General features: G+C 40.8%; 1 protein-coding gene across 1 annotated transcript; it reads left to right on the forward strand.

Moving 5' to 3' along the window:
• Positions 1-7,840: 7,840 nt before the first annotated feature.
• Positions 7,841-22,745, forward strand: LOC140927530 (uncharacterized). Its single transcript, XM_073377197.1, has 5 exons — positions 7,841-8,135; positions 10,559-10,623; positions 11,451-11,543; positions 12,430-12,513; positions 12,902-22,745. Exons 2-5 carry the CDS (start codon positions 10,563-10,565, stop codon positions 20,404-20,406), a joined length of 7,743 nt encoding a protein of 2,580 aa, XP_073233298.1. The 5' UTR covers positions 7,841-8,135; positions 10,559-10,562; the 3' UTR covers positions 20,407-22,745.
• The last annotated feature ends 3,030 nt before the right edge of the window (positions 22,746-25,775 follow it).

Here is a 25,775-nt window from a genome sequence, read left to right on the forward strand (position 1 = left end):
AAAGAAGCTGGGAGTTCATATTAATAGGCTTTCTTAAGCATATGCTATAATGATCAACATTACACAAGAAAAAATAGAACGGAAAGCAGATCACTGGGCTTTGAAACACTAAGATCGTCATGACATGACAGTGGTAACAATATACTTTGTGTGTTAAACTGGAGACCCCTGAAAAAAGGGAATGCAGCATGGTTATCAATGCTGTAAAAAATGAGAGATGATTTGGCCTATTGTGATGAAATCAAGCTTGACACGGTGAGTAAACAGGACGCCAAAAGTAGTCCCTTAGGAACTACTTTTGCAGTTTTTATCCCTTTGAGCTCTAAGTTTGCAGGATGGTAGAACTTTGTATTACAAACAATCGTATGTTTTTTTTTCTATTTTCAACGGTTTTTGGCGGGAAAATGACGTAACAAGATTGACAGCGAGATTTAAATTTCAACTAATGGCCTAACAAATAGGTAATTTTGAAAGATCTCGTCACGCTCTTTCAAAATTATTTTGTTGTTTCGCCATTAGTTGAAATTTAAATGTTGCTGTCAATCTTGTGAACCGATGGAACATATAAAAGCGTCAAGCTCGGAATCAAGACTATTAATTTTCAAAACAACGAGTGCCTGAATGAATTCGTCTCTCTTGAAAAATTGTTACGTTTGAATCTCAGAAATAATTCAAATGGAAGTTTAAAGGCGGTTTATAATGCTCATGATCAGCAATGAGAGCGTGACCCACTGGAACTGGTAAAACTGACATTTTTTAAGGCAAAAGGCAAACGTGAATTTGTACCACGTGACCAAGATTTTTCTTTAACTTGTGCCTTACTGTTCATTACCTCTACCCCTAAATTAGTATCTTCACTTTTGTTTTGACTATAACAATTGTTTTAGACTGTTTTTAGCCGCTCATTTTCTGTTTTAGGAAATTCTCAATGTCAACCTGACGTTTGCCGTTATACTTTAAACGTCACTCAAAATCTCTCTATCATGTCAGCCGAGCACGTGACGTGTATAAAGTAGACAAATGCGAAATTCGACGTTAGCATTACTTTTATAAGTGAGGATGAACATGAACATGCGAACATAGAGGAACCCAAATCAACATTTCTTGATTTCTTGTTTTCATTCAAGCCTCAACAGATATGAACGAAGGGACGACGTTCTTGCGGACAAATTCCGTTTAGAATTAAGCAATTGGGACCAAGTTAGCTTGAAAAGGTTGAAACTCGGTACACATCACCCTCCAAATAACATGGCGATTGTTAATAAACTGGCCTAATCAAGTCAACAACGTTTCTTATACAATTTTAATTATATAATAATTATCATGAACAGGTCTTGCGCTCAGACGGCACATAATATCGTGTAAGCTATTTTCGTTCGACACTTTTTAGACCCGCACTCAGCCTTGCATGTGAACAACAAAGGACGTTACAAATAGTCTTGCTTTTGCAATTGCCTTATTTCATACCCCGCGGGAGCCTGGCACTACCGGATTTTCCCGGACTTTTTAAATTCCGGATTCAAAATGGCTTTCAAAATAGAATTAAACGATATTAAGGGCCAGATTACTCCAAAAAGTTAATATTCTACAGCAAAGGACAGTTGCTTTACTGCTATTAAGAACTTCGATTAAAATCTTCCAGAAAAGAAAGATCTAATCGGAGACTTTCGCTACTTCAAAGTATTGGAACGATTCCCGAATTGTTCGACCAAAAATTTGAACAAAGAACCGTCGCTTTTTTTGACTGCGCTGGATCCGACCGAATATTGGGCAATGATAAGGGAGTGGATATACCTATTTTTGAAAACCATAAAATAAAGATTACCAATAAGCGAAACCCGCCAGAGAGTGAAAGGGCAACATCGTATTAGGTTGGCAAGGCTCACATTAGGTTTTCTCCCCGTCGCTGCTTATACGGTCTCAGTAGAAATCCTAAAGAGAACATAGATAAAAGCAAGTATACTTCTGAATCAGTCTTACTTGAGAGGCATTTCTTGTCGGGTCACACTGCAGTTCCTGTGACCAGACTTCATGCCTGAAGCAGTAATGTTTTAATACACAAGTAATTTTTCTTAGGGGGATAAATTGTGTATAGTTTCCTTGTGAGGCCCTTGCGAGTGATTCTGCACCTTCCAGTTACATTGCAATTCTAGTAATTTAGACATTTAGACAAATAAATTCAATGATAAAATGTCAAATAGCAATGGCTTACAAGAGCTCACTTGTTGAGCTACCTCTTTTTGGAAACTATTGGGTCTAAGAGCGTGTTTACAATTTAGGCAATCACCTTGTAATCACAATCAAGAATGTCACATACATCCTTCCTTTTGGCTAGCATGCACTGAGTATAGACTAGTCCCCTATTCTCCCTGCATGTGATTTAAGACTAGGTTTAACATACATAACGCCACAAAGTTCACTACACTTAGTACCTTTCTCGTACATTACTCTTTTCCGCGACGGGAATAATCCAAGTGAGCCCTTCTGTACTCCCCTATTTAGTTTTGCTCCAGCATACTTAGGGTACGATCGGTACGTACACAATCACATCTGTGTTCTTGCCTGAAATGATCCTCTACTTTGCGGACGCGAGTAGAATTAAACAGAGGATCCTTTGCTGTAGAAAATTTATAATCATCTTTGGTTCCAGCGACCTATTCATCGAACAATGGCTTGCACTTGCTGAGTGTCGGCTGGTTAAGTTTAGCTTCAGGGCGTGACAGAAATTCTGCATCCTTTCCTTGTTAAGTTTAGGCAGATTCTCCTAGGGAATATTGATCAATATTCCTTCGAAAAAGAATGCTTTTGTTCGAGTTTTTACTCTGACTATCCGCCATTTTGAAACTGGACTTTTTAAAAAGTCCGGGAAAATCCGGTAGTGCCAGGCCCCCACGCGGTATGAAACTAGGCAATATCCATATAAGTTCAAATGTCGAACTTCGCATTTGCCGAATCTATTGCAAACAAGAACGCGCTTACCGCGGCATTCGGTCTCGCTTGCTTGGAGATTAGATCGAGAAATGAGGAGGCGATTTATCCTACACGATACAGGATTTACTCGCTAAGGGTTTTTTACTTCCTACTTTATCGAAGTAGATACTTTTTATTTGTTTCTGAATTCATTTAGGACGCGTGTTAGCGACGACCAGAAATACGTCTAAGGTCGCAGGTACACGAAAATTCAATGGCCTCGATTCCAGAGAAATTACATCATTGCCAGAGATCAAAAAAGTGATTTACATGGCACGTCATTTCAATCATCGCCGAAAATAAATCGCATGTTTATCACAAGACCATTTGCATACAATAAAAGTTTACAACACCCGACCATCACAAAAAAGTTTTACTAATTAAGATTCTTATTTTTTTCGACCACCCAGTTGTGTTCACTTGTTCCAAAGTAATCAGCGCTTTCAAGCGATAGAATTCGTGGTCCGACACGTTTCGGAAAGGCTCTAAATTTAAAGTTTCGTAAGCTTTCTTCGCAAAACGTGCGTCCACGGCCTCCGCAAGGAACGTCTGACACCACGAAACCTCCCCAGGGGGGAAGGGTACTTCCAGAAAAATTGAGTGGGTGTGTGCGGCACGCTTCCTGAAAACCTTACCCTATTTCAGACCAAAATCTGAGATTTTTCCTACCCTATTTCAGACCACTCTATTTCAGACCTGAAGCCCTTGAGCCCGGCGCGTGACTGGAGCGCGTAAGAAACTGTTACGGAACGTACGGGCTAGCGTGAACATTAAAAGGGAAATGGCCTTATCGGCAAATGATGAAGAAGTAGCTTCTTCTAAAAAGCATACCCAATTCAAGACTAGAGTGCACAAGCCATACCCTATTTCAGACCAAAATGGTCGAAATTGATACCCTATTTCAGACCAAAACGGCTAAAAAACCATACCCTTTGGCGACGCGCATACCTATATGGCCTATATAAGGGAGTACACCCCCCGCGGGGCGAACAACGCTTTGCAGATTCGGTCAGTGTAAAACGGAGACTGTGGACTGCAGACCAGGGGTAAAATGCAGACTGTGTGTAAAATGAAGACTGCAGACTGCAGACTGCACACTGAGAATAAAACGCAGGCTGGGGTAAAATGTAGACCGAACATAAACTGTAGTCGTGGAAGGGTTTAAGGGCAAAAACATCACGCAAATACATGTAAACTGACACTTAGTTGACGACATCCGGCTTTCACAAATCCATTCCTTTCTTCTCCGGAACGTCGTGGACGACCCGAAAACATAATCGCAATCTTGAACCTTTTTTTCTGTCTGAGAGACCTCACGCTTCAACTTTAGACACGAAGTTTTCGATACACGTGACCGTGAATTGGTAGAACACGACGGAGAACGGATGTTTTATGAGTCAAATGAGTCAATGAGTCATGAGTCATGAGTCATGAGTCATGAGTCATGAGTCATGAGTCATGAGTCATGAGTCAATGAGTCAGATCTGAAAAGATAAAAGTTTCGGTAGAAACAATAAAATTAAGCATTACTTTTGCTTAATTTGTCTACTTGCTTCATTGCTGCCTGTACATATGCAAGGCCTACTTCTGACATGAAATCTCAACCTGGGTTGTTTGTTAGCAGTATCCCAGGCCCTGCCGCTACTACTACGTGCATGCCCAGAAAAATAGCCTTCCCAGACACCCTTCAAGAACCATTTAAACCATCAGACAATCCATACTACCAGAGTTTCCACCCCAGAAGTGAAGTGCTGCCCCAAGGTTGTTCATATTATTACAGTAATACCGGAACAATAATTATTCGTACACTGTATGTTTCTAATATAAACACTGACTGTGTACAACTGTTCGACTCGCTGTTTCATACCCCTCCTCGGGCAAATTACAATAATTGCAATTCAGTTTGTTTGCCTTGTAGTATCATTCACCTTTTGAGGCAAATAAAACTGATTGGAAAAAGTGGTGAACTACATTGGGAAGATTATCAACTGAAAACAACTGTCCTGGATTGTCTTCATTGTGTTCATGATCGACAGCGATCCACAGCATGAAAGAAAATTGTATTCCCCTTGATAAGATTCCTCTCTAAACCCTAATGAACTCTTCCCGGAATACTTACCTTTACACCAGCATGACAAGCTAATGAGTAACATACCGATACAGATATAAAACGCACTCATGACCGATTTTCTACTTCAAACCGGGCCCAAACATCAACACACCGAATATCAAAGAACGACTATTCCCCGATTTGAGTCTTTGAGCGCTAGGAAATTCCATAATAGGTTTATGTCAATTTACTTTAAGCGCTGTGTTCAAAGGGAATTAAACACTTTCTTCCGAGGCACTCACAAAATTTAGGCTGGCTTATTTTTCGCTTCTGCTATGCAGCAGGGCCTGGGAACTGCTAACAAACAGCCTAGGGCGAGATTTCATGTCAGAAATAGGCCTTGTGAAGGCAGCAATGAACTGTAGTAGACAAAATAAGTAAAAGTAATGCTTAATTTTATTGTTTCTACCGAAACTTTTATTTTTCTTCAGATTTGACTCACTGACTCATGAGTCATGAGTCATGACTCATGACTCATTGACTCATTTAACCCATTAATACTTTACACTCAACACGACGATGTTTACGCTTAAATAAATGCTGCTGACCCAAAATACTGTACAGAAAGAATTCTGGCGATAATAAAGGGAGTAAATCATTCCAACAACAAAGAAAGATGTTCTGCAGGAAATTTGGATGACCTTCCATGAACGTATTGCAAATGAAGGTGCGCATATGGACAACTATTTACTGTCCAACCCAGAAAAAAACTTAACGCCATAGGGATTTAACAACGTAATGAAACTGAACAGATTAACATCAAGATCGGTGATCAAGCGATTAAGACAACAGATAATATCAAGCTACTGGGTGTGAACTTCGACGAGAATCTAATTTTTAGCCAACATATATGGACAACTATTTACTGTCCAACTTAGAATTGTTTCCTAGAATTGTTTTGAATTGTTTTGATTATTTTAGCATATTGTACACGTATATATAATATATATAGGATTATACTATAGCTTTTTATAGCTTATTTATTTCTTATCTTTTATTTATCATATTATTCATTATTTATTTTATCTTTATGTTGTGTCCCCAATTAGCGTCAGCTAAATACATCGACACATGAGTTCATTATCATCATCATGTACTTTGACTAGGAAGCGAGGTGTATAACTGATACCAGCTAGCTAGCTTCAACTACTTGGAGAAGAAGGAGCACAAATGTTTAAAAAGTCTACAGTCCTCATTCTGCATATTGCACCCAGCCTGCGTTTTACTCTCAGTCTGCAGTCTGCATGTTACACTCAGTCTGCATTTTACCCCTGGTCCGCAGTCTGCAGTCCGCTTAGTCCGCAGTCCGCAGTCCGCAGTCCGCAGTCCGCAGTCTTCCTTTTACACTGACCGGTTGCAGATTATGAGTCTCGTTGCTTACGCATGCGAGACAAATGACCGAGGAAAACAAACTTTTCTTATTATCCTTGAACTCGGCCTAAGAGCTTTAAACGGCCGACTAAAGTTAATATAGTTTTGTTAAAATTTTGGTATAACGATAAAACTATTATCACAAAAGCTTACACAATGCATTAATGCACAGAGTGCACACTGTACTGAGCATGCCAACATGCCAGACGTGGCCAGAGGATGGTACGTGTATACTCTACTACTACTACTTGTGCAAAGTAGACGTGAAAGTTCCCCTTCACAGCTTTCAGTGCAGTAGGCACTTGACAAGAATGGCCAAAATCGAACTGGTCGAATAATAAAAAAAAACTTTACTGAAGCACTTCTTTATGAACCTCTTATTTCAATGGTATCCGGTCAGTTCGTTTCATGGTCAGAACGTTTCAAGTAAGATCGTTCCACATATAAAAAGTCAGGTAAAATTTTCTAAATGTGTCAATGTGATCTGAGCACAGAGTAGCGATCGGAGCATAGATGAAAGTATTTTTAGAACTATTTACATAATAGTGAGAGCGTCGTATGGTTAATTTCACTGCGCATTGCGGACATGACCATGTCAGAACTAGTAACACAAAAGCCGGAGAGCTTACGTTTGTCGATTTCTTGCCACAACACAGAAAATACGAGATTCAATATTAAAAGTACTTCTGGTCGGGAGATGGCAAGCCATGCGGAAATAATGAAAGCGATTTGAAAATGCTATGCTAGACTTGCTACAAGTCGACCTCACGAGTTTGGCGAGCAGAGCGAGACTGAGCGACGAAGTCGCTATGCAGGAATCATCTATTTCAGGTCCATTCAGCTTAGACGTTAATTTCAATACCTGTGTTTACGCTCGCATCCCGTTTCCTTCCCCTGCCACGGCCTCTTCCTTTGCCACGATTTTCCCTGCGATCCATGGACCAAGCAAACTTTGTGCTGTATCGCACTATGCTTTCTTTATGGCGACAATTTAAGTTCGTTTTGCAATAAAAGAGAAAAAAGAGTCACTACTTTATCCTTTGAATCCCAAGGGCTGTAAAATGTCCGCCATGTTTTTGACTGGTTCTCGGAATTTCAGGAAGTGCTTCCGAGAATCAATCTTTAATGCATGACCTAAGGTGATTGGCCGATTAGGGATAGCGAACGTTTAAGAAGCCGTACTGGATTGGATAGGACCATCTTCGAATGGTTTATAAATCGAAATGTAAAAACAATCAAGCAAAATTTATTTGATTCACTTATATGGTGCATATGGTTTTTACATCTCGCGACTGCAGGTTTCAACATTATCTATCCCTTTTTACTTAAATATAGGCAAGAAAATGTTGGATATCAAAAACACTGACGCTTGCCGGCGACATGCAATGGACTTACACTCCATCATCTACAATTCCGCTGTCCAATTTAAATTTTTCCTCACTTGTTTTCCGGGAAAAGCAGAATGTCAGCCAGACAAAACATTATCTGCTTTGAATTAGAAATGAAAAGGATTGAGTAATTTTGGAGACGGTTTCTCAGAAATACAACTGGATATTTCAATCGTCATTACGATTTTAACGTCTTTCGCTCAGCAAGAATTTGGACAGTGGCGGAAAGGAGAAAGAAGAACTTAGGAAGAAGGAGATAAAGAGGAACAGAAGCCATTTCTTGGCTGCCAACACAGGTATGAAATACCCTTAATTCAGTATATTTCCTTTGCGCTTTGCTTTAACAAGTCTTAATCATGAATGAATTAGTACGTCGGAAATACATCAGCTTCCCAATTTCTAGCTAAATGATCGACGTCTCCTTACTTTTGATTTTGTTTTCCTGCACCCTCGTTACTTCCGGCCTCTAGGATTGCAATGGTGGACTTGCTTTCTGCATTAGTCGAGCTATAAACCTGAAAACTAGATTATATTGAGTCTGCAATGCGGTAGTGATAAGAGTTTCCTTCTTTTGAAAAGGTATTCTTAATAATCTATAATACAGCCTCTATGCAGTAATACACAGAAGGTTTTATGCGGTGAATTTTGTGTCGTATTCAGCGCCTTTTCCTTGAAAATTACTGCTGCAGATCCTTACTCTCTCTCTTGTTTATCGTCTATGTAGCACAGTAAAGGTGATCATATCTATACACAAATACACTTTGAATTTTGCTGCTATATATCATTGTTCTGCTGTGACTGGGTCATTGCGACCACGGCTAAAACCATAGGGAAGAATGGTCCTAAGATCTTCTTCGCAGTCGATACAGACATGTTCACTTAAAAGTTCGCTCCATTTCAGTGCGTATAACTGAATCATTTCATGCCACGAAGAGCTTTTGCAAGCAGACGAAAAAAACTAGTAGCAGTTTCTCAAGTTTAATTAAAATGTAAGGCCAAAAAGAACGGTGACTTCATACAACGACAACCTGATACGACCATCATTCACGCTCTGTTCACGTGAGAAAATGAACTTTTGACTCCAAACAGATTCGTTCGCGGAAGCTGTAAATTACTCAGCCTACTTAATAACTGGTCTGAACTGATCTAAAATCATGTACTCATCTGTTATGTCATGTATCAAATAACATTTACTTTTGTTTAGTATTTAGCCTATCAGCTTATTCTTATTAAGTACACAGGTGTTTTCAGCCCTTAGCGGTTTGTTTGGTTTGCGGTTGGTTTACAAAAACAATTTTTTTAAACATTCGTACACGTACATACTTTTGATTTTAAGTTTTCCAATTCATTTATACGTGTAACATGGCTGATTTTTGTCGCTGATGTATCATTCACAACTACTCAGTTTGTTCGACTATAAGCGGTTGAAGAAATTCTTGGTTGTGAACTCGTGATGAATTCAGGATATTTTAGGGACCTGTCATTATTTATGTAGTTGGGGGGGGGGGGGGAGAGGGAAAAAAGAAGGGGGGCTCAAGGCTATTTCAGATTGGTTATTGGGGGGGGGCTAAAATGTTTTATAAAGAAGTTTAGGGGGGTCAGCAAATCGATTGCGAGGTATTTTTTAACAGGGGTCCATTGGCCAAGATGGGTAAAGCAGTTTAATAAATAGTAGAGCACAAACAAAATATTTGAAACAGTAATGCAAAATTGTACAATTTTATGCTAATCCTATTGCTTTTTGTTTATTTAAAGCATCACAGACTATTTTGTACAACTTAGTCATTTGTATTTGACAGAATTCGGTTTGTGCTCTAAACTTCATTGTAATTTCAGATTTTAGATAAATAAAGAATCCAGACCTATCTGCTTTAATATTTGGTTTGACTGAATTTTCGTTTAGCGAACAGTGCTTGTGTCACTTCAATATCCCAAGGAAAACGTGATGAAACAACAAGAAAGTAGTCCTTTTACAACTGCGGGAAAATCATTTGAAAAGAATTGTATTTTGCATGGCTATTACCTTTGTGTTCACCATGAAGGCACGATTTGTAAAAATCTATCAATTTTTCCTAAATTTATACGCTATACAGAAATTTTGATCTTTCCAACATATTCCTCGCCCCCCCTTCCCTCTACATAAATAATGACCGGTCCGTTTTGACGAATGAAAAGCAAATGTTTACGCCCGTGAGTAAGCGAAAGAAACGAAAAGCTCCTGAAAGAAAACAGAAACGTCCTTGAGTGGGGATTTCTACAATAGCTACATTCGATGAATTGTCCTTTCCCAGCCTCAGCCAAAATGGACCAAAATTTTACTTTCTGATAAAATTCCCACTTCGCCGCCAACGGGGTTAACAACGGTGCATTTAGTTACCGACTGACAGCCGCCTTACGTAGCGTCGAAGAGCGACAAGAAGGAGATGTATTCCTGTGTATTCGCTGGTCAATTACCTCAATTAAAGCCGGAGTGCATTGACTAGCACTGTTAACTGGAACGACACAGTAAGAAACTCTTTTCCACTAAGTTAGTAAATTCATGCAAGGAGCTCGAAATTACCTCTCGGGTGGACTAGATGATTTCTTTTGTACTACTCGGTCTGCCATTACAGCCGCAGATGCTGTGCAGCAATCCCCCAACTGCAGAGGATAGGATGACCCCCTTGTACAAGCTTAGTCAGCTAATTTCTTACCCTACGGATAAATTTTTTCCACACAGCACCATGCCTTCCAATAAAGGCAAATGGAAAAAGGCTTTCGATAACCGCAACAGAGATTCTAAAGGTAGGTTATCATATATGGTTTTTATACAAACATTAAGGACACGGCAGTTAGTCTACACTGCAACGTATGTGTCACGACTAAGTCCACTAAAAACACAGTAATTTGATTACTGATAAATGCTTATAACTTATTTTGAGATTATTACAATTGAACTCGATGAGGGGAATCAATAGTGATCATCTACATGCACTTACTTCAAAATTTACATTTCTGTGTCCGCCTTGTATTTTTTTAAAAAAAGGGAAATTCGGGCTGTCGTTCATGCTTTTAAAACCATTCGTAATGTTAGTATAACAGGTCATAAAGGTAGACTGTTTTCTTTGCGCACTTTAATTTAGAATTGAATTCGTTCTAATACAGAAACATTCTACTTCTCCTCTACTTCAGTAGCAAAATGCACTGCAAAAAGACTATGACAGATTGAAATCACCTTGATTAGAAACTACTTTTACAACATGTTAGTAAAAGATGTGTTAGCATATAGTCATGGCCCCATTTGTTCGAAATGTGGAAAGTGTTATCCACAGGAGAAATCACAATCCATGCAGCCGTGGATAAGTGTCGGGAAAACCAATTGCATTATTCGCTAGACAGAGATGGATAGCACTGACGACTGAGAACGGATCAAAACCTGCTGCATGGCCTGGATTGACATCTTTCTTCTATACAGACTAGTGAGCTTAAGACCCGATGCCAGGCCTTTTTAAGTGCATAAAACTGAGATACTAACTGCAATCCACGGCTGTCCTTTAAGTACTAAATTATCTGATAGGGTTAGCCACGCTAAAAACAAGGTTCGCAATAATACCTTTATGAATCTATTTTAGAAAACGAAGAACCATGGAAACAAGCCCAAGGGGGAAATGAAAACCCAGCAACAAGTCAAGGCGCCTGTGGGACTTCTGCAAATGCAAACCGAGGTAACTAATGAAATGTAGCTGTCACAAAAATGTTATATAAAAGGACGAGTCTGGCACCAAGCAGTGTGGATTGTTGTTATCGTTCACGAAGCTGGATTATATACACGTTCAAAGGGTGTTACTAGAATTTGTTATTTGCTTAGGATTCGTCTTTATTAGAGGTTATCGCATCTCAGAGCTGCACCCCCAAGACTTACAAAAACGTAAGGCTTTAACCTTGGAGCGAATGACATACCGAGAAAACCGAAGCCACCCATTAAAATGACAGAGACAGTGAATAGCGTTTCTGTAATTCTTGAATATAAATTACAAGGTCGAACGACGTCACGGTTCGACAAGAATTTCATACGAATACCAATGCAGAGTTCGTGTTCCATTGCTGGGTTAGTGATATGCAAAGTACACTCAAAACCCGGGGGGTACTTTAGGAATTTCTGGGTGGGGATGTGCCGCTGGGACCCTGGAACCCTTAACTTATACCACAGCTAGTTCAGCTAAATTTTGCTATCCTATACTAGAGTAAACTCCCCAAATCCCCCCTATCCTAGAGTAGCTGTTTCCCTAGTCTAGATAAAATCTTCAACCAACTGATCACTTTCCTGAAAAATGATACCCTGTTCTAGACCCAAATGTTCTGATTTATATACCCTATCCTAGAGGAAACTGCTTGAAAACCATACCCTTCACAGCGGCACATACCTATAAAGCCCATATATGGCATTACCCCCTCCCCCCCCCCCCCGGGACTCAAAAGGAGCAGAACATAACTGGTATCTCCAACTCAGGCACTTAGATGAGTTCCAAATCCTGTCTTATGATTCTTCCCATTTTCTTAAGTGTTTAGTTTTAATGTGTATTGAGTCCCTTCTCCATTTTTTTAAACAAGGTAACAAAGGACGCGGGCGAGGAGCACCGTTGGGCCGTGGAAAAGAACAGGTGACGTCATCAAAAGGAAGAGGAAAGTATTCAGGTGGGAGAGAATGCAATCTGTTCATACGACTTCTAATTGTTTCTTTTACTAATTTACCGGAATTATCGAAGAACAAAGTATGCCACCTAAAAAACCGTGAAGCCAAAGGATCATTTTGCAATGTCTAGGAAGTCTATTAAATCTCCAAAAGTCAGTTTTTATAGGCAAGAGTCTCTGGACTTAACGCTGAATAGAGCGTTAACGTCAAAAGCAAATAGAAGTAACCTTCAACAGGAATTCCTGCTCGTAGTTAATACCTCCGTCCAGTCTGACAGGCCAGGACCTAGCAAACGGGTTTTTTCAAGCCTCTTTGATTCCTGGAAGAAGGTTGAGTACACTTTGCTGGTGAGTCACTTAAGAAATAAATGCATTTTTCATTCAAACGCAGATAAAACAAACCAAGCTCAAAGACCTGGAAAGCCAGGCCCAGGAAACAAAAATCCTGGCTCATCGGCACAACAGAATAGACGGCCTTTTGCACGTGGAGTGTTTCCAGGCAAAAACGTCTTCTTCGACCCCAAAGATTTAAAATCGAAGGATAGTAACGAGATAGTTCACAAGCTTAACGAGGGACTGCCTCGTTTAAAGTTCCTTCTTCGATCACAGGACCAGCAGCACAACAACGACGAATTCACCTGTGATCTTACTTCTACTTTAGGGAAGGCCTGCAACGCTCCACCAGGTGAAAATATCAACAGGATTCTAGCCACACTTAAAGGCTCGGCTTTCTTCAATTCAAAAATTCCTTCTTTACTTGATCGCCTTCAAGAGTCAACGGCCTTAAATAGCCAGATATCTCGACAAAGGTTCCTTGAGCATCTCATTGAAATCTTCATGATGTACCTGACACATTTGCCTAGTTCATATGCTGACCTACCTTACGCTCAGTTGAAAGCAGCCTTGGATCAGTCGAGTGTTCAAAACAAAGAAGAGCTGCAGACAAGGTTAGATGAATTTAAGCAGGCCAGAAATGACGTCATCAGAGGAGAAAGACAGAGGCATGGGAAACGCTTTGTTAACAGGGCAGGGGAAAAGCCACCAAACGATTTTAGAGACATGCCAATTTGTCCCGAGACCAAAGAAATCACAACTCAAGAACGACCATTCTTACGTAAGAACATTTCAAAGGGTAGGTACGACAACGCCGAACACTACCTTGATGTTCAATTTCGGCTACTTCGAGAGGACTTTCTTGAGCCACTAAGAGAAGGTATTCGTGAAATTGTCCTCAATATACCAAGACATCAACGCAAACAATTGATGAAAAACTACCGCAGCGTAGGAATTGTAGGAAAGGAGTTCACGTGGTCTGGGATAACTCATCAAGCCCAAATCGATGTTTCTGGCTTAGATACCAGCAGGTGGGCACATTCCAAAAGACTCTTATATGGTTCATTCCTCTGTCTTTCAAAAGACAACTTTAAAACAATGCTTTTCGCGACGGTTTGTGATCGCGATCCAATGAAAGTAAAGAAAGGACGAATTGACGTCCGATTTATCGAAAATCAAGACGTTTTTGGCATCGAAAGACGCAACTGCGTTTACCAAATGGTGGAGTCCCCCGCCTATTTCGAAGCCTACCGGTACGTTCTTAAAGGGTTACAGGAATTAGACGAAACAACCTTGCCATTTAAAAAGTATCTGGTCGAGTGCAGTGGAGAAGTTGACCCACCAGAATATCTAAGGCGCGATGAGGGTGAAGAGCCAGTTTATTACGACCTTGGCGAAGCTCTTCATATGCTACATTTATCGAACACCACACCAGTTGTACCTGTTCTGAAGCCTGAAGCTTGGCCCTCCGTTGAAGGACTTCCTCTCAACAAATCGCAACTCGAAGCGTTAAAGACAGCAATTACAACCGAATTTTCTGTTATCCAGGGTCCACCAGGGACAGGAAAAACTTACGTTGGTGCCAAAATTGTGCGTTGCTTGCTCGATAACCGAAGTACTTGGGATCCTCGTCTGGCCTCACCGATGCTGATGGTTTGTTACACAAACCATGCGCTTGATCAGTTCTTGGAAAAGGTGCTAGAATTTTTACCTAGCCGAAAAATTATTCGTGTCGGAGGAAGGTGCAAGAGCGATAAACTTGAACACTGCAACCTGAAAAAGTTTACTTACAGATACAGGCTGCACAGCAAACGTGAAGAAGTGAAAGAGAAGTTGCTGCAAAATGACAAAGAAATGAAAATGTCGCAGCAACAGCTGGCAAAGGCAGACAAACAACTTTTGGAGTTCGAGGACGTGGAACAACTAATAAATCCAGCACATTTACAGCAGCTGTGTAATGCTAAGTTTCCATCCAAGATAGCAAACGAGAGTCGCATTCCGAGCAACACTTTCAAATTGTGGCTATGCAACAACAAAGAGATGGCTTGCAATCAAACGGCAAAGTCACCAACCCTTGAAAAACGTGTTGAAAATGAAGAAAACGAATTGTCTTATGACGCAACGATGTTCCCAGAACCACAAGATGAAAGTGAAAGATTTTTTGGAGAACCTTTAGAAGCTGTTAATGTATCAAATGACCCAACTAAACCCGATCTTAAGCAGAAGATGAGCAAATCAGAAACTTTAGAACCTTCAGCAGAAGGTAATGTAACGAATGACGTAGCTAAACCCGACCTTCAGCAAAAGGTGAACACCTCAGAGCAGAAAACGTTAACCAAAAACTTGTACGAGAGTGGATTACCAAGTGATTTGTCAGACGAACAAAGAAGTACCTTCCTGGGGGAACAGTTGGAATTCAGCCCCTCAAAAGATGTTTCGCAATTAAACCACAGTAGCTTGGAACATACAGCGTCAATAGAAGGTGCTGATTTCACTCAAGGGACCGAAAACACAGAAGTAGAAGGCAAACCTAGTGATGAAAATGTTGCTGAAAAACGAGAGGCGGATGAAGAGACTATTGCAATAGAGAGGGAAGCGGATTTGATACAGCAACAAAGATGGATACAAGGTGATGAAGATCTCCTACTACCTATATCAAAAGAGACAGGTGAAGAAATAAGTGAAAAACAAAATAAACGAGGGACAAATGAAGAAAATGACATTGACGCCGAATGGACACTTGTCACGCATAAGAAAAAAGGCCAGTCACATTTCTGGATGGCAAACGACGAGGAAAATTTTACGGAGGACGGCAAATTGAATGATGAGGAAACGGGAGGATCAATGTCTTCAAAGAAAAGAAAGAAAAGAAAGAAGAAAAAGAAAAAAGCAAAAGTCCAAATCACTGAGGACATTGACTCTATAAAAAAAGACCTGAAAAACATAGAAATGATGTCTACCGAGGAAGTGATGGGCGTTCAAAACATCTGGAATATGTCACAATCAGATCGACTTCGACTATACCTCTTCTGGATTGAAAACTACCGTGAACACTACAGGGTAGAAATTCACCAAGCTGAACGGGGATATGAACAGCTTTGCGAAGAATTAAAGGAAGTCCAATTTGAGGAGGACGAACAAGTCATCCGTCAAGCGACCGTTGTTGGAATGACAACCAGTGGGGCGGCGAGATATCACTCAGTTCTTCAAAGGATAGCTCCTAAAATCGTTGTTATCGAAGAAGCTGCCGAGGTGATGGAAGCCCATATTATCACTTCTCTTTCGCACAATACCAAACACACAATTCTCATTGGAGATCACAAACAACTCCGCCCCAAAGCGACTGTTTATGAATTGGCCCAGAAGTACAACTTGGAAGTCTCACTCTTCGAGCGAATGGTATTGAACAGCATGGATTGCAAACGCCTATCTATACAGCATCGCATGCGTCCTGAGATTGCCACACTTACAAAAAGAATCTATGATCATGAAATTGTAGATCACGATTCCGTTTGCGATTTTCCAGCAATATCTGGCCTTTGCCACAATCTCTTCTTCATTGATCACTGCCAACCCGAGAAACTAATAGGAGGCTTACAAAGTTACTCTAACAATCACGAGGCTGAATTCTTAGTGGCCCTTTGCGAATACCTTCTACGTCAAGGATACGAACGAAAGCAGATCACAATTCTAACCATGTATACAGGTCAGTTGCTGCTTCTTCAAGATAAAATGCCACGACGAGCTTTCGAAGGAGTTAAAGTGTGTGCAGTTGACAACTTTCAAGGTGAAGAAAACGACATCATTCTTTTGTCGTTAGTAAGAAGCAACTCAGAGGGTCGCATCGGCTTTTTAGGTGAGTCCAACAGAATCTGTGTCGCGTTGTCACGTGCCCGCCAAGGCTTTTACTGCATTGGAAACTTCAATCTACTGAAAAGTCATTGCAAGCTGTGGAAAGAGATCTGTGATGATTTAAAGACAAAAGAAGCCATTGGTGACAATCTACAGCTAATTTGCAAGAGACACAAAAATGTAACGAATATAAGGTGGGCACGAGAGTTAAAACAGTGCGAACTTGGAGGATGTACAATGCCATGTGGAGACCGCTTAGAATGTGGCCATGCGTGCGACAAGCTATGTCACGTCTCGGACGTTTACCACGCGGTGGGCCGTTGCTTAAAAGTGTGCTTCAATTCATGTTCCGGTGGTCACAAATGTCACAACAAGTGTCATTACCCAAGAGAGTGTCCCAAGTGCTCCGTTCTTGTGCGAAAGACACCTGCCTGTGGTCACGAACAATCGTTAAGGTGTAGCATTGACCCATATGACGTCTCGTCTGGATTCAAATGCGAGAGGAAGGTCGTAAAAATTCTCCCGTGCGGACACAACAATCTTCTGAAATGTTACAAAGATCCCATCATTTACAGGGACTGCACCAACAGCTGTACGAAAGTTTTGGACTGCGGCCACACTTGCTCTGAGAGATGTACGCAGGAATGCCAGTGTGGCACCGAGATAGAAATTCAATTGCCATGTAACCACAGGAAACAAGTGTTGTGCCGACAAAAAAACAATCCAATCGATTGTAACGAAAAGTGCGAACGAGCTTTGAATTGTGGGCACGCATGCCCTGGAATCTGCAATGAGGAATGTGCAACGAAGCTATGCAAGATCGAGGTTTTGAAAGACCTTCCATGTGGCCACCAACAAATTGTTCCTTGCTCCCAAGATCCCCAAACCGTATTTTGTTATTCTGCATGTCAACGACTTCTGAATTGTGGTCACAAGTGTCCTTCGCTCTGTGGCCGTTTGTGTCTGGAAATTCGGTGTAAAGAGTTGTGTCAAAAGAGATGCCAAAGAGACCACCCCTGTCAAAAGCAGTGCCACTACGGTTCATCTTGTGGTGAGTGCACGGTGCCAGTAAATGCAATGATTACCACATGTGGTCACATGGTTAAGGTGTCCTGTTTCATTAACCAAGCTACACTGATATGCGAACAGTCATGTGAAAGATTAAGAAGCTGCGGCCACCCCTGCAACGAAATATGCGGCAAAGACTGTGAAACTCGACCATGTCAGATACCTGTAACCAGAATATTATCATGTAGGCATGTTGTGGCTCTTGCTTGTCACAAAAGTACTGAAACGTTCATTTGCAAAACTAAAGTTGACGTCCTTTTGCCATGTGGACATAAAGCCTCGTTGGAATGTCATGTCGTAAAAGCAGGGTTAAATGATGTTTTGTGTATGGAAAAAGTAGTAAAAGAGTTGCGTTGCGGCCATAAAGCCACCCTTCCATGCTACACAAGCGCCGCCCATTACTGCTGCCAAATAAAGGTGGAAATCACGCTTTCTTGCGGACACAAGAAGCTTACAACATGCTCTGGAAAGGAAGAACAATTTCAGAGTGGGAGATGTAACACAAAGGTGAAAAGACGACTACCTTGTGGTCATGAAAAGGAGATGCACTGTTCAGATAAAGCAGAAAAGATATTCTGCGGTGCACCGTGCGAACGAATTCTTCCATGCAAACACCCATGCGGAAACAGATGTGGTGATGACTGCGCAAGCTTCAGATGTGCTGTCAGGGTTAAAAAGGCTTTGCGTTGTGGACAACATGATGTCGGTTGCCTTTGTTCAGAAGACGTTTCCCAACGTGTTTGTTCAAAACCGTGCAAGCGAAGGTTGTCTTGTGGCCACCAGTGTCCTGGAAAATGCTTTGAGATATGCAGTGAATACAAGTGCCAAACGTTGGTTGTAAAGAAATTACCTTGTGCCGGAAACCACTCTTTGAAAATGTTTTGTAAAGACGACCCAAATACCGTGGCATGTCGAGAGCGTTGTGATCGCAAACTGGACTGTGGTCATCCATGCCCTGGAGTTTGTAGTCAAGCCTGTGGAGCAATCATGTGTAGACGTAAGGTGGTGGAGGAGTATGGTTGTGGGCATAAACAACAAGTACCTTGTTTTGAAAGTAAAACTTCTATCTGCAAAGCACCTTGTCCACGTCGAAAAGGATGCACACACAAGTGTAAGGGGTTCTGCGGGGAGCCCTGTTCCAAATATCCCTGCCAAGTTCCTTTGGTTAAGACCTTGCCGTGTGGTCACAAGGTTAAGATGCCTTGTAGCTTCTCTGTTGATGATGTACAATGTCCTGCTTCTTGTCAAGCTCAGCTGCCGTGCGGTCACGAATGCACTGGAACTTGTGGGGAGTGCAAGCAAAGGGGATCACATGAAATATGCCAAAATCCGTGTAACCGAGTGCTCGTTTGTTCACACCGTTGTCAAGCAACGTGCGGCAGGCCATGCCCACCTTGTGTTAGAAAATGCAGTCGACGTTGCCCTCACAGTAAATGCCCCAAACAGTGTTTACAACCATGCAGACCATGCATAAAACCATGTACTTGGATTTGCCCCCATTACCAGTGCAATAATCCATGCGGAGAGGAATGCGATCGCCCTCGATGTGATGCCCCTTGCCCCAAGAAGCTTCCTTGTCGCCACCCGTGCATTGGTCTGTGTGGAGAAAACTGTCCCACTGTGTGCGCTATTTGCCACTCTAAAAAGCTCTCGTCCATGATTGGTCAAGGAAATTTTAAAGCAACAGAAGCTACAAGATATCTGCAGCTTTTAGATTGTGGTCATATTGTAAAGGTTCAAGAGATGGACGAATGGATGCTGCAAGATATGGGAGGTGATGTCAATCAAATTCGGTGTCCTAGATGCTCTATTCCGATTACCTTCAGTTATCGGTATGGAAATATCGTGAAGTGGACCCTGAGAAACATGGAAAATGTTAAGGATCAAATACGTGAAATTGGAAATGAAACCACCAGGTTTACCAGAGAGCTTCTTAGAAAATTGCGTCACCCCCCAAAAGGAATTCTGACTGTAGCTGGCAAACTGTCAGGACGTCCAGGCTCAACGGGGTTGTATAACGTACAAATGCACCACATTCCCTTTGTTTTTACTCTGAGAAACAGCCTTCTTATCATCCATCAAATTGAGAGGGCGTATCTCATTTTACAAGCAGTTGAAAAATGTCAAAATCAGCTGCAGGTAACGGATCACTCAAGAATCATCAAAGATGCTTTAGAAAAGATCTCAGATTACCTAACGACCCCTCAGTTTGATTTGGCAACGTTGAGCCAATTGTATGAACATACAAGAACGTTTACCCTTTACTCGTCGATTTTGGAAGCTCAATGCCAAGTAATCACTTACCGCGGATCTTTTTCCAGCATTGGGGTATCACGTTTAAAAAGTGCTCAAGAAAAGTTCGAATTATTTATGCAAGGGAACAGTGAGGTCCTACAAAACGAATGGCTGGAAAAAATTGCAGCTTCTTTGAGGAACGACGTCGACCTTCCACCCCCTCCAACAGAGGAGCCCAAAGAATTCAAGAATTTCCCAGGCTATAATACCAGGGTGTGGAAATTGTGCAAACAACACGGTCAGGTGTATCTCACCACATCATTTATGCGCGAAGGAGAGGAAGTGATAGAGGTAAGTGGTTGCAGACAATGCGATGGCATAGATGACAGTGACGGAAATACTGGATAGAAGGCAGAGAACTGGAAAGTCATCATATCGGAGAACATTCTCATCAACAAACTTAACACAGCTTTTACATCTAAAATTTGAACCAGTGGTACCAAACTGATTATTCAAGCCATCGAAAGACTCTACCAACCTAAACCATTTATGATTTAACCGGTTACAACTCAGTCTTGTATTGTCTTAACAAATTACCCTATTGCATGAGAAATTTAACTTTTTTAATTCAAAGAAAAGTACCAAAGCAATAGTAACAAAATGAATTACCAAAGCCATACATTTACTACAAAATAAGCAGACAAATCCAAAAAGGCAAGCTGAGAGTAACAAGCAATAGTATAACAATTAATTATATCCGGGCGGTTCAGAGGTGATAAGGATTTAAAAAGAAATAACACAGGGTGGTTGCTACTTTATCCTTATTCGTGAACGAGCGAAACGATGGTTATTAAATAATTCAGCAGGTTGATCCTATTGCTTCTAGAATTAAACTTCCAACATTAGTTTAGTAGTAGCTTTCGCGTCGATTACAAAACGCACGCCGGAAATCAAATGGCTAAAAAATGAAAACGCAGTTTCTTTGAGGAACGAAGTCGACATCTAAAATTGGAACGAACAGTACCTGATTGAACTAGAATTGAACTTCCACTTATGCAGTATGGTTGTAGCTTTCGCCTTGATTGCGAAAGACACTCAGCTGTCAGTTTACTATTACCATAAAAGGTCCAAAGGAGGACATTATTGTGCTGCCTTATTGTTCGCACCATGTACGGGAATCTTGCTTGTGGAATCTGCAATTCGGGAAATTTTGCTCTTGGAATCCGTGATCCTGGGCTTTTGGAATCCACAATACAGCTCAAGGAATCCGGAATCCCACTAACGACTGGAATCCAGAATTCTTGTTCCACACTAACAAAGACTGGCATCCAGTACCTTAGTGGAATCCGGAATCCATGGCGTGCAATCTAGAATCCAGGAGTGTCTTGGATTCCCTTACATGGGCCGAGGATATTGTTCATTGATATTTTCAACATGTGTTCAAGATTCTATTTTGGATAGGAATTAAGTTTAAGTATTTAATTTTAGCTAAATTTGAGTGGTAAAGTAAGCCTAGTATATGATTGTTCCGTGTAAACAGTGAATCATTACTCCACGTCAGAATTACTGAAATATGCTTGGTTTAAAACGGCATACAACGACCAACAAAACGTTTTTATTACCACAGGGCACACAATTTCAACTCTTGCGTGTACCGTCTAGCTTGCGTAGCAGGCGCTTGGAAGTATTGAGCGCAAGGAAGAACAGGGCGCGCGAGGGAGACACGCGTGTCTCTCTCGCGTGCCTCGTCCTTTCCTGCGCCGTTACTTCTAAGTGCCTACTACGCAGGTTAGTGTACCTCTGTAAGTGAAAAGGCAATGAATATAGAAGATTTAGACTCTAAAGGCAATCAATTTATAGTTTTTGTTGTTTCCCATGATAGAAAAAGGTGGATAATAACAGCTTATATACATGGCTTCCTTACGAAAAAAGAATGTTTCAAAGTTGATTACGTTTTAAAAATTTTTCTCGCACTTTTATGGAGGCTAAAGAACTAGAACCCATAAGTGAATGGCGAAATGGATTTCGCATTGAGTGATTTTGTTTTTAGTACTTGCCTCATCCTGTTCTCTGTTTCTGTAGAGATGTACACATTGTACACAGTATTCAGATGTATCTGTCGCTGAACTGAGCACCGAGTAATTACGGTTGGATGTACCATGTGATACCTGTTATAATAAAGTTCAGATACATAACAAGCGCTCCGATTGGTTGAAAACACGTGCCTTATGAGTGTATAAAACACGGAGCTAAAGCTGTCAAGCCATCTGCGAATAGTTTCTTTTAAAAAAATAAAGCAATGCGTGGGGAATTCAACGGATTCTTTATCATAAAATAAAAGCCTTGACTGTGCTCTGTTCTGTTGTAACAGGGTGGCAAAAGGGGGGGTACCTATTATGCACCACGTCGTTTTTTTAAGTTATCACGCATCACCGAAAAATAGTAAAAACTGATAAAATACTTCTAACTACATTAAAAGGAATCCTATTACCATTTGATCTTAGGAAATCAGAGGACGAGGAACGAGAAAAAGGGGCAAAACGTTGGTGTCATAACTATTATCTCTTATTATCTATTATCTATTACCTTCTATTTTCTTGAGTGTCGATAATGGAGACTCGATTGAATGTTTGTTTCTTGTTTCTGCCTTTGTTTCTTTGTTTGTTTTCCCTTTCTTTGTTTGTTGATTACCGTAAAATTACGAAAATAAGCCCCGGGGGTTATATTTTTCAAAGGCCCTTTTTGAGGGGCTTATTTTTGGAGAGGCTTATATTCGGAGGGGCTTATGTACGGAGGGAAATTTGCGCTTTGTTTTACTTTGTATTCGAGGGAAAATTCCAAGTACAAGCCTCCCGGGGACTTATATTAGTGGCGATTTAACGGAGGGTTTTTGCGTTACGATTTTTGGGGGCTTATATTTGGAGGGGCTCATTTTCGGAATTTTACGGTAATTTGTTGATTTTTTTTTTACTTAAAATCTCTGTGTTTTCTGTTTATTTCTTTCTCCCTTTCTGCCATTGATCAGTGCCGGATCCAGACCTTAAGATATGGGAGGGGGGGGGCTCAGTATTGTCCAGAAAGTCCAAAGGGGGACGGGTCCCCCGGGCCCCTCCCATGGATCCGCCACTGTTGATTGTTTTGTTGTTTTGATTGATTCTTTTCGTGTTTTGTTTGTTTGTTTCTCTCTTTTCTTTTGTTTTTCTTTTTATCTGTCTGTGCTTTTGTTTGTTTTTCTTTCTTTGATTTTTTGTTTGTTTCTTTTTTACCTTTTTCTTTAGTTAAAATCGAGTGTCCATAATCTAGTCTCGATGTATTCGTACGAGTCTCGTGCTTCGATAACGATTACGATAGCCGGAAACGATAACGTGACGTTGTAAAATCGAGACGATTTTAAACGAGCAAAAACTCTCTCGTTTCCCAGAAACAGTGAGTGATCAAAAAAAAAATATCGTGATTCGTGAAGAAATCATGCACACTGCTGAGAGCCGATCAGAATGCCGGGATCACCAGCCATTTCAAAATAGACGTAGTAATACCAAAACTAGTCACTTAAAGCATTTATTCCATTTATTCTTAAACCGCAGAATGGTCAATCGAACACGCCCTTAGTTGATAGCCATTGCCTTTAGTACACTGAGCTTTTGTCTTTGTAGAGAGAAGCAAAACCTCTTGAATTGAATTATGATGATGCAATCATCTCACACAATGATCAAAACCGTTACATTCTTATCCTGCGTGGAAGCTGTCCTTTTAGGGGATATGGAGAAAATTTACGTGCGAGAAACGCGCGAAAGGAAACGAGAGAGCCAGGAGGGTGGAAAGAAAGGGTGTGCTCTCCTTTTCTGCGCTCCTCGCTCGCGCTTAAGATAATCCGCAGTTCTTATTTACAGGGGCGGATCCAGGGGGAGGGTGCAGGGGGTGCGCACCCCCCCCCTGAGATTACCTGCGGTTTTCTAATACAACTGGTATTCCTCCAAAAAAAAAATATTGGTTTATTGGTGTTGAAGTCAAGAGCAAGAGACGAGTGCACCCCCTCCTAAAAGAAATCCTGGATCCGCCCCTGATTTAAACATCATAAAGTACGAAGGTTGTAGAAACACTAGTTCTTTCCCTATTCAAATCCTTTTAAGGCAAAGGAAGTGAATATCTATCGATGATTACATATTTATTAACAATTGCGTGCCCAAGTATACACTTCTACAGCGTCTTCTTCCATAAAATTCACCACACTAAGTCTGGAAGCAACTTTTCTGCACACACTGGGGTAAACGTTTATGACGCTTTATAGCGGGCAGTGCTGTCAACTCTCCTAGATAATCCGGGAGACTCCAGAGTTTGAACCGTATCTCCCGGTCTCGAGATTACAGTCTGAAATCTCCCGGATAAACGCCGAAGCTTACCATTTCTTCAGAAGATTCGACATTCCGACAATAAAAGTTCAACTATTTTCGACGTTTGAGCTATGTTAATGTTAACCATTGTAATATAATAATGTATTGGTGGGAAGTAACACTGAAGTAAAACCAACCAGGTCAAATGTTACAATGCCGATAACATCTTTTCGCGCGTTTTGTGTCATCGCAAATTCGTGACGATCGGAGTCAACAAATATTTTTTGCACAAATAACGTCATGTGCCATGCGTTATGACGTCATCTATCATCCCTTACGTGTCAATTCTCAATATTTGAACACCTAGGAGGTTGACAGCTCTGCGAATTAAAAAGGAATTTTAGCTACCAAGATGATTTTGTGGTTGACAGTGCACCATATGTGTAAATTGAATCAATTTCGGCGACTAACTAACATATTAAACCCTTGTTAATATGCCACTTCCTGATGATACACTTTTATTGCGAGTCTTCCCAAACCGAATTTACGAAAACGATCGAGAGCTCCGCATGGTGGCGCACTGGTTTGCTGAAGAGATGATCCGCGCAAGAATCTCAACTTTTGGGATAAATGGCCACAAGCGTGACGTTTTTAATTGAAACCAATGATAAAATTAACTAATAACATCCCTTCAGGGAAGGTGGGGACAAAAATCCGCCACAAATTAGCAAATACTTATGACAAACTAAAGAAGATAAAACTATAAGAAGATGTAGACGGTGGCAGGTCGGAGACTGGGGAGGTGTTGGGAAACATTTTCAACTAAGGGTCAAAGGGATGTCAGTATAGGCTGATGGTAAAAGTTGGAAGGGCCGCGCAAAACATATAACAAGTCTTTTATACAGCACCACTAAACACGTTCATTCTCCTAACAGGCGAGGGAACCACCGCCTGCACACTGCTGGTAAGAAACGGGATGCGAAATGCCTCGAAATAAAATGACATTATGATTCCATCTTCTTATTATAATGTTTGTTTTATTTTACATTCAGGTCTCGCACTAGGACGATCGCACAAAATATTATACAACAATAATACAAATACCAACAACAAAGGCGCAAGTGTTCTCTGCTCTGACGGTGGCTACTGCAGGACGACTTTCGCTCCATTTAACTTTTAATTTATGGTCATTACAAAATTGTCTGATTGAGGAAACTGAAGAACGTGATCTTAATGAAAGCCCTGTGTTAGATTCCTTGTTTAAAAATGACAATTTCATTGTTATTTTATTGTGTAGTGACACGCTCACAATTCAAGTCAAATTTTGATTACGGAAACAAAAGAGCAGAAATACATATAATTGTGGTAAAAACGGCTAGCTGTGCGGAAAAGTTTATCTCTAATTTAGAACATTAAACAATAAACATTGAAGCCCTTGCAAATAAT

The sequence above is a fragment of the Porites lutea genome, chromosome 2 (genome assembly GCF_958299795.1).
Source record: "Porites lutea chromosome 2, jaPorLute2.1, whole genome shotgun sequence".
NCBI classification, from domain to species: Eukaryota; Metazoa; Cnidaria; class Anthozoa; order Scleractinia; family Poritidae; genus Porites; species Porites lutea.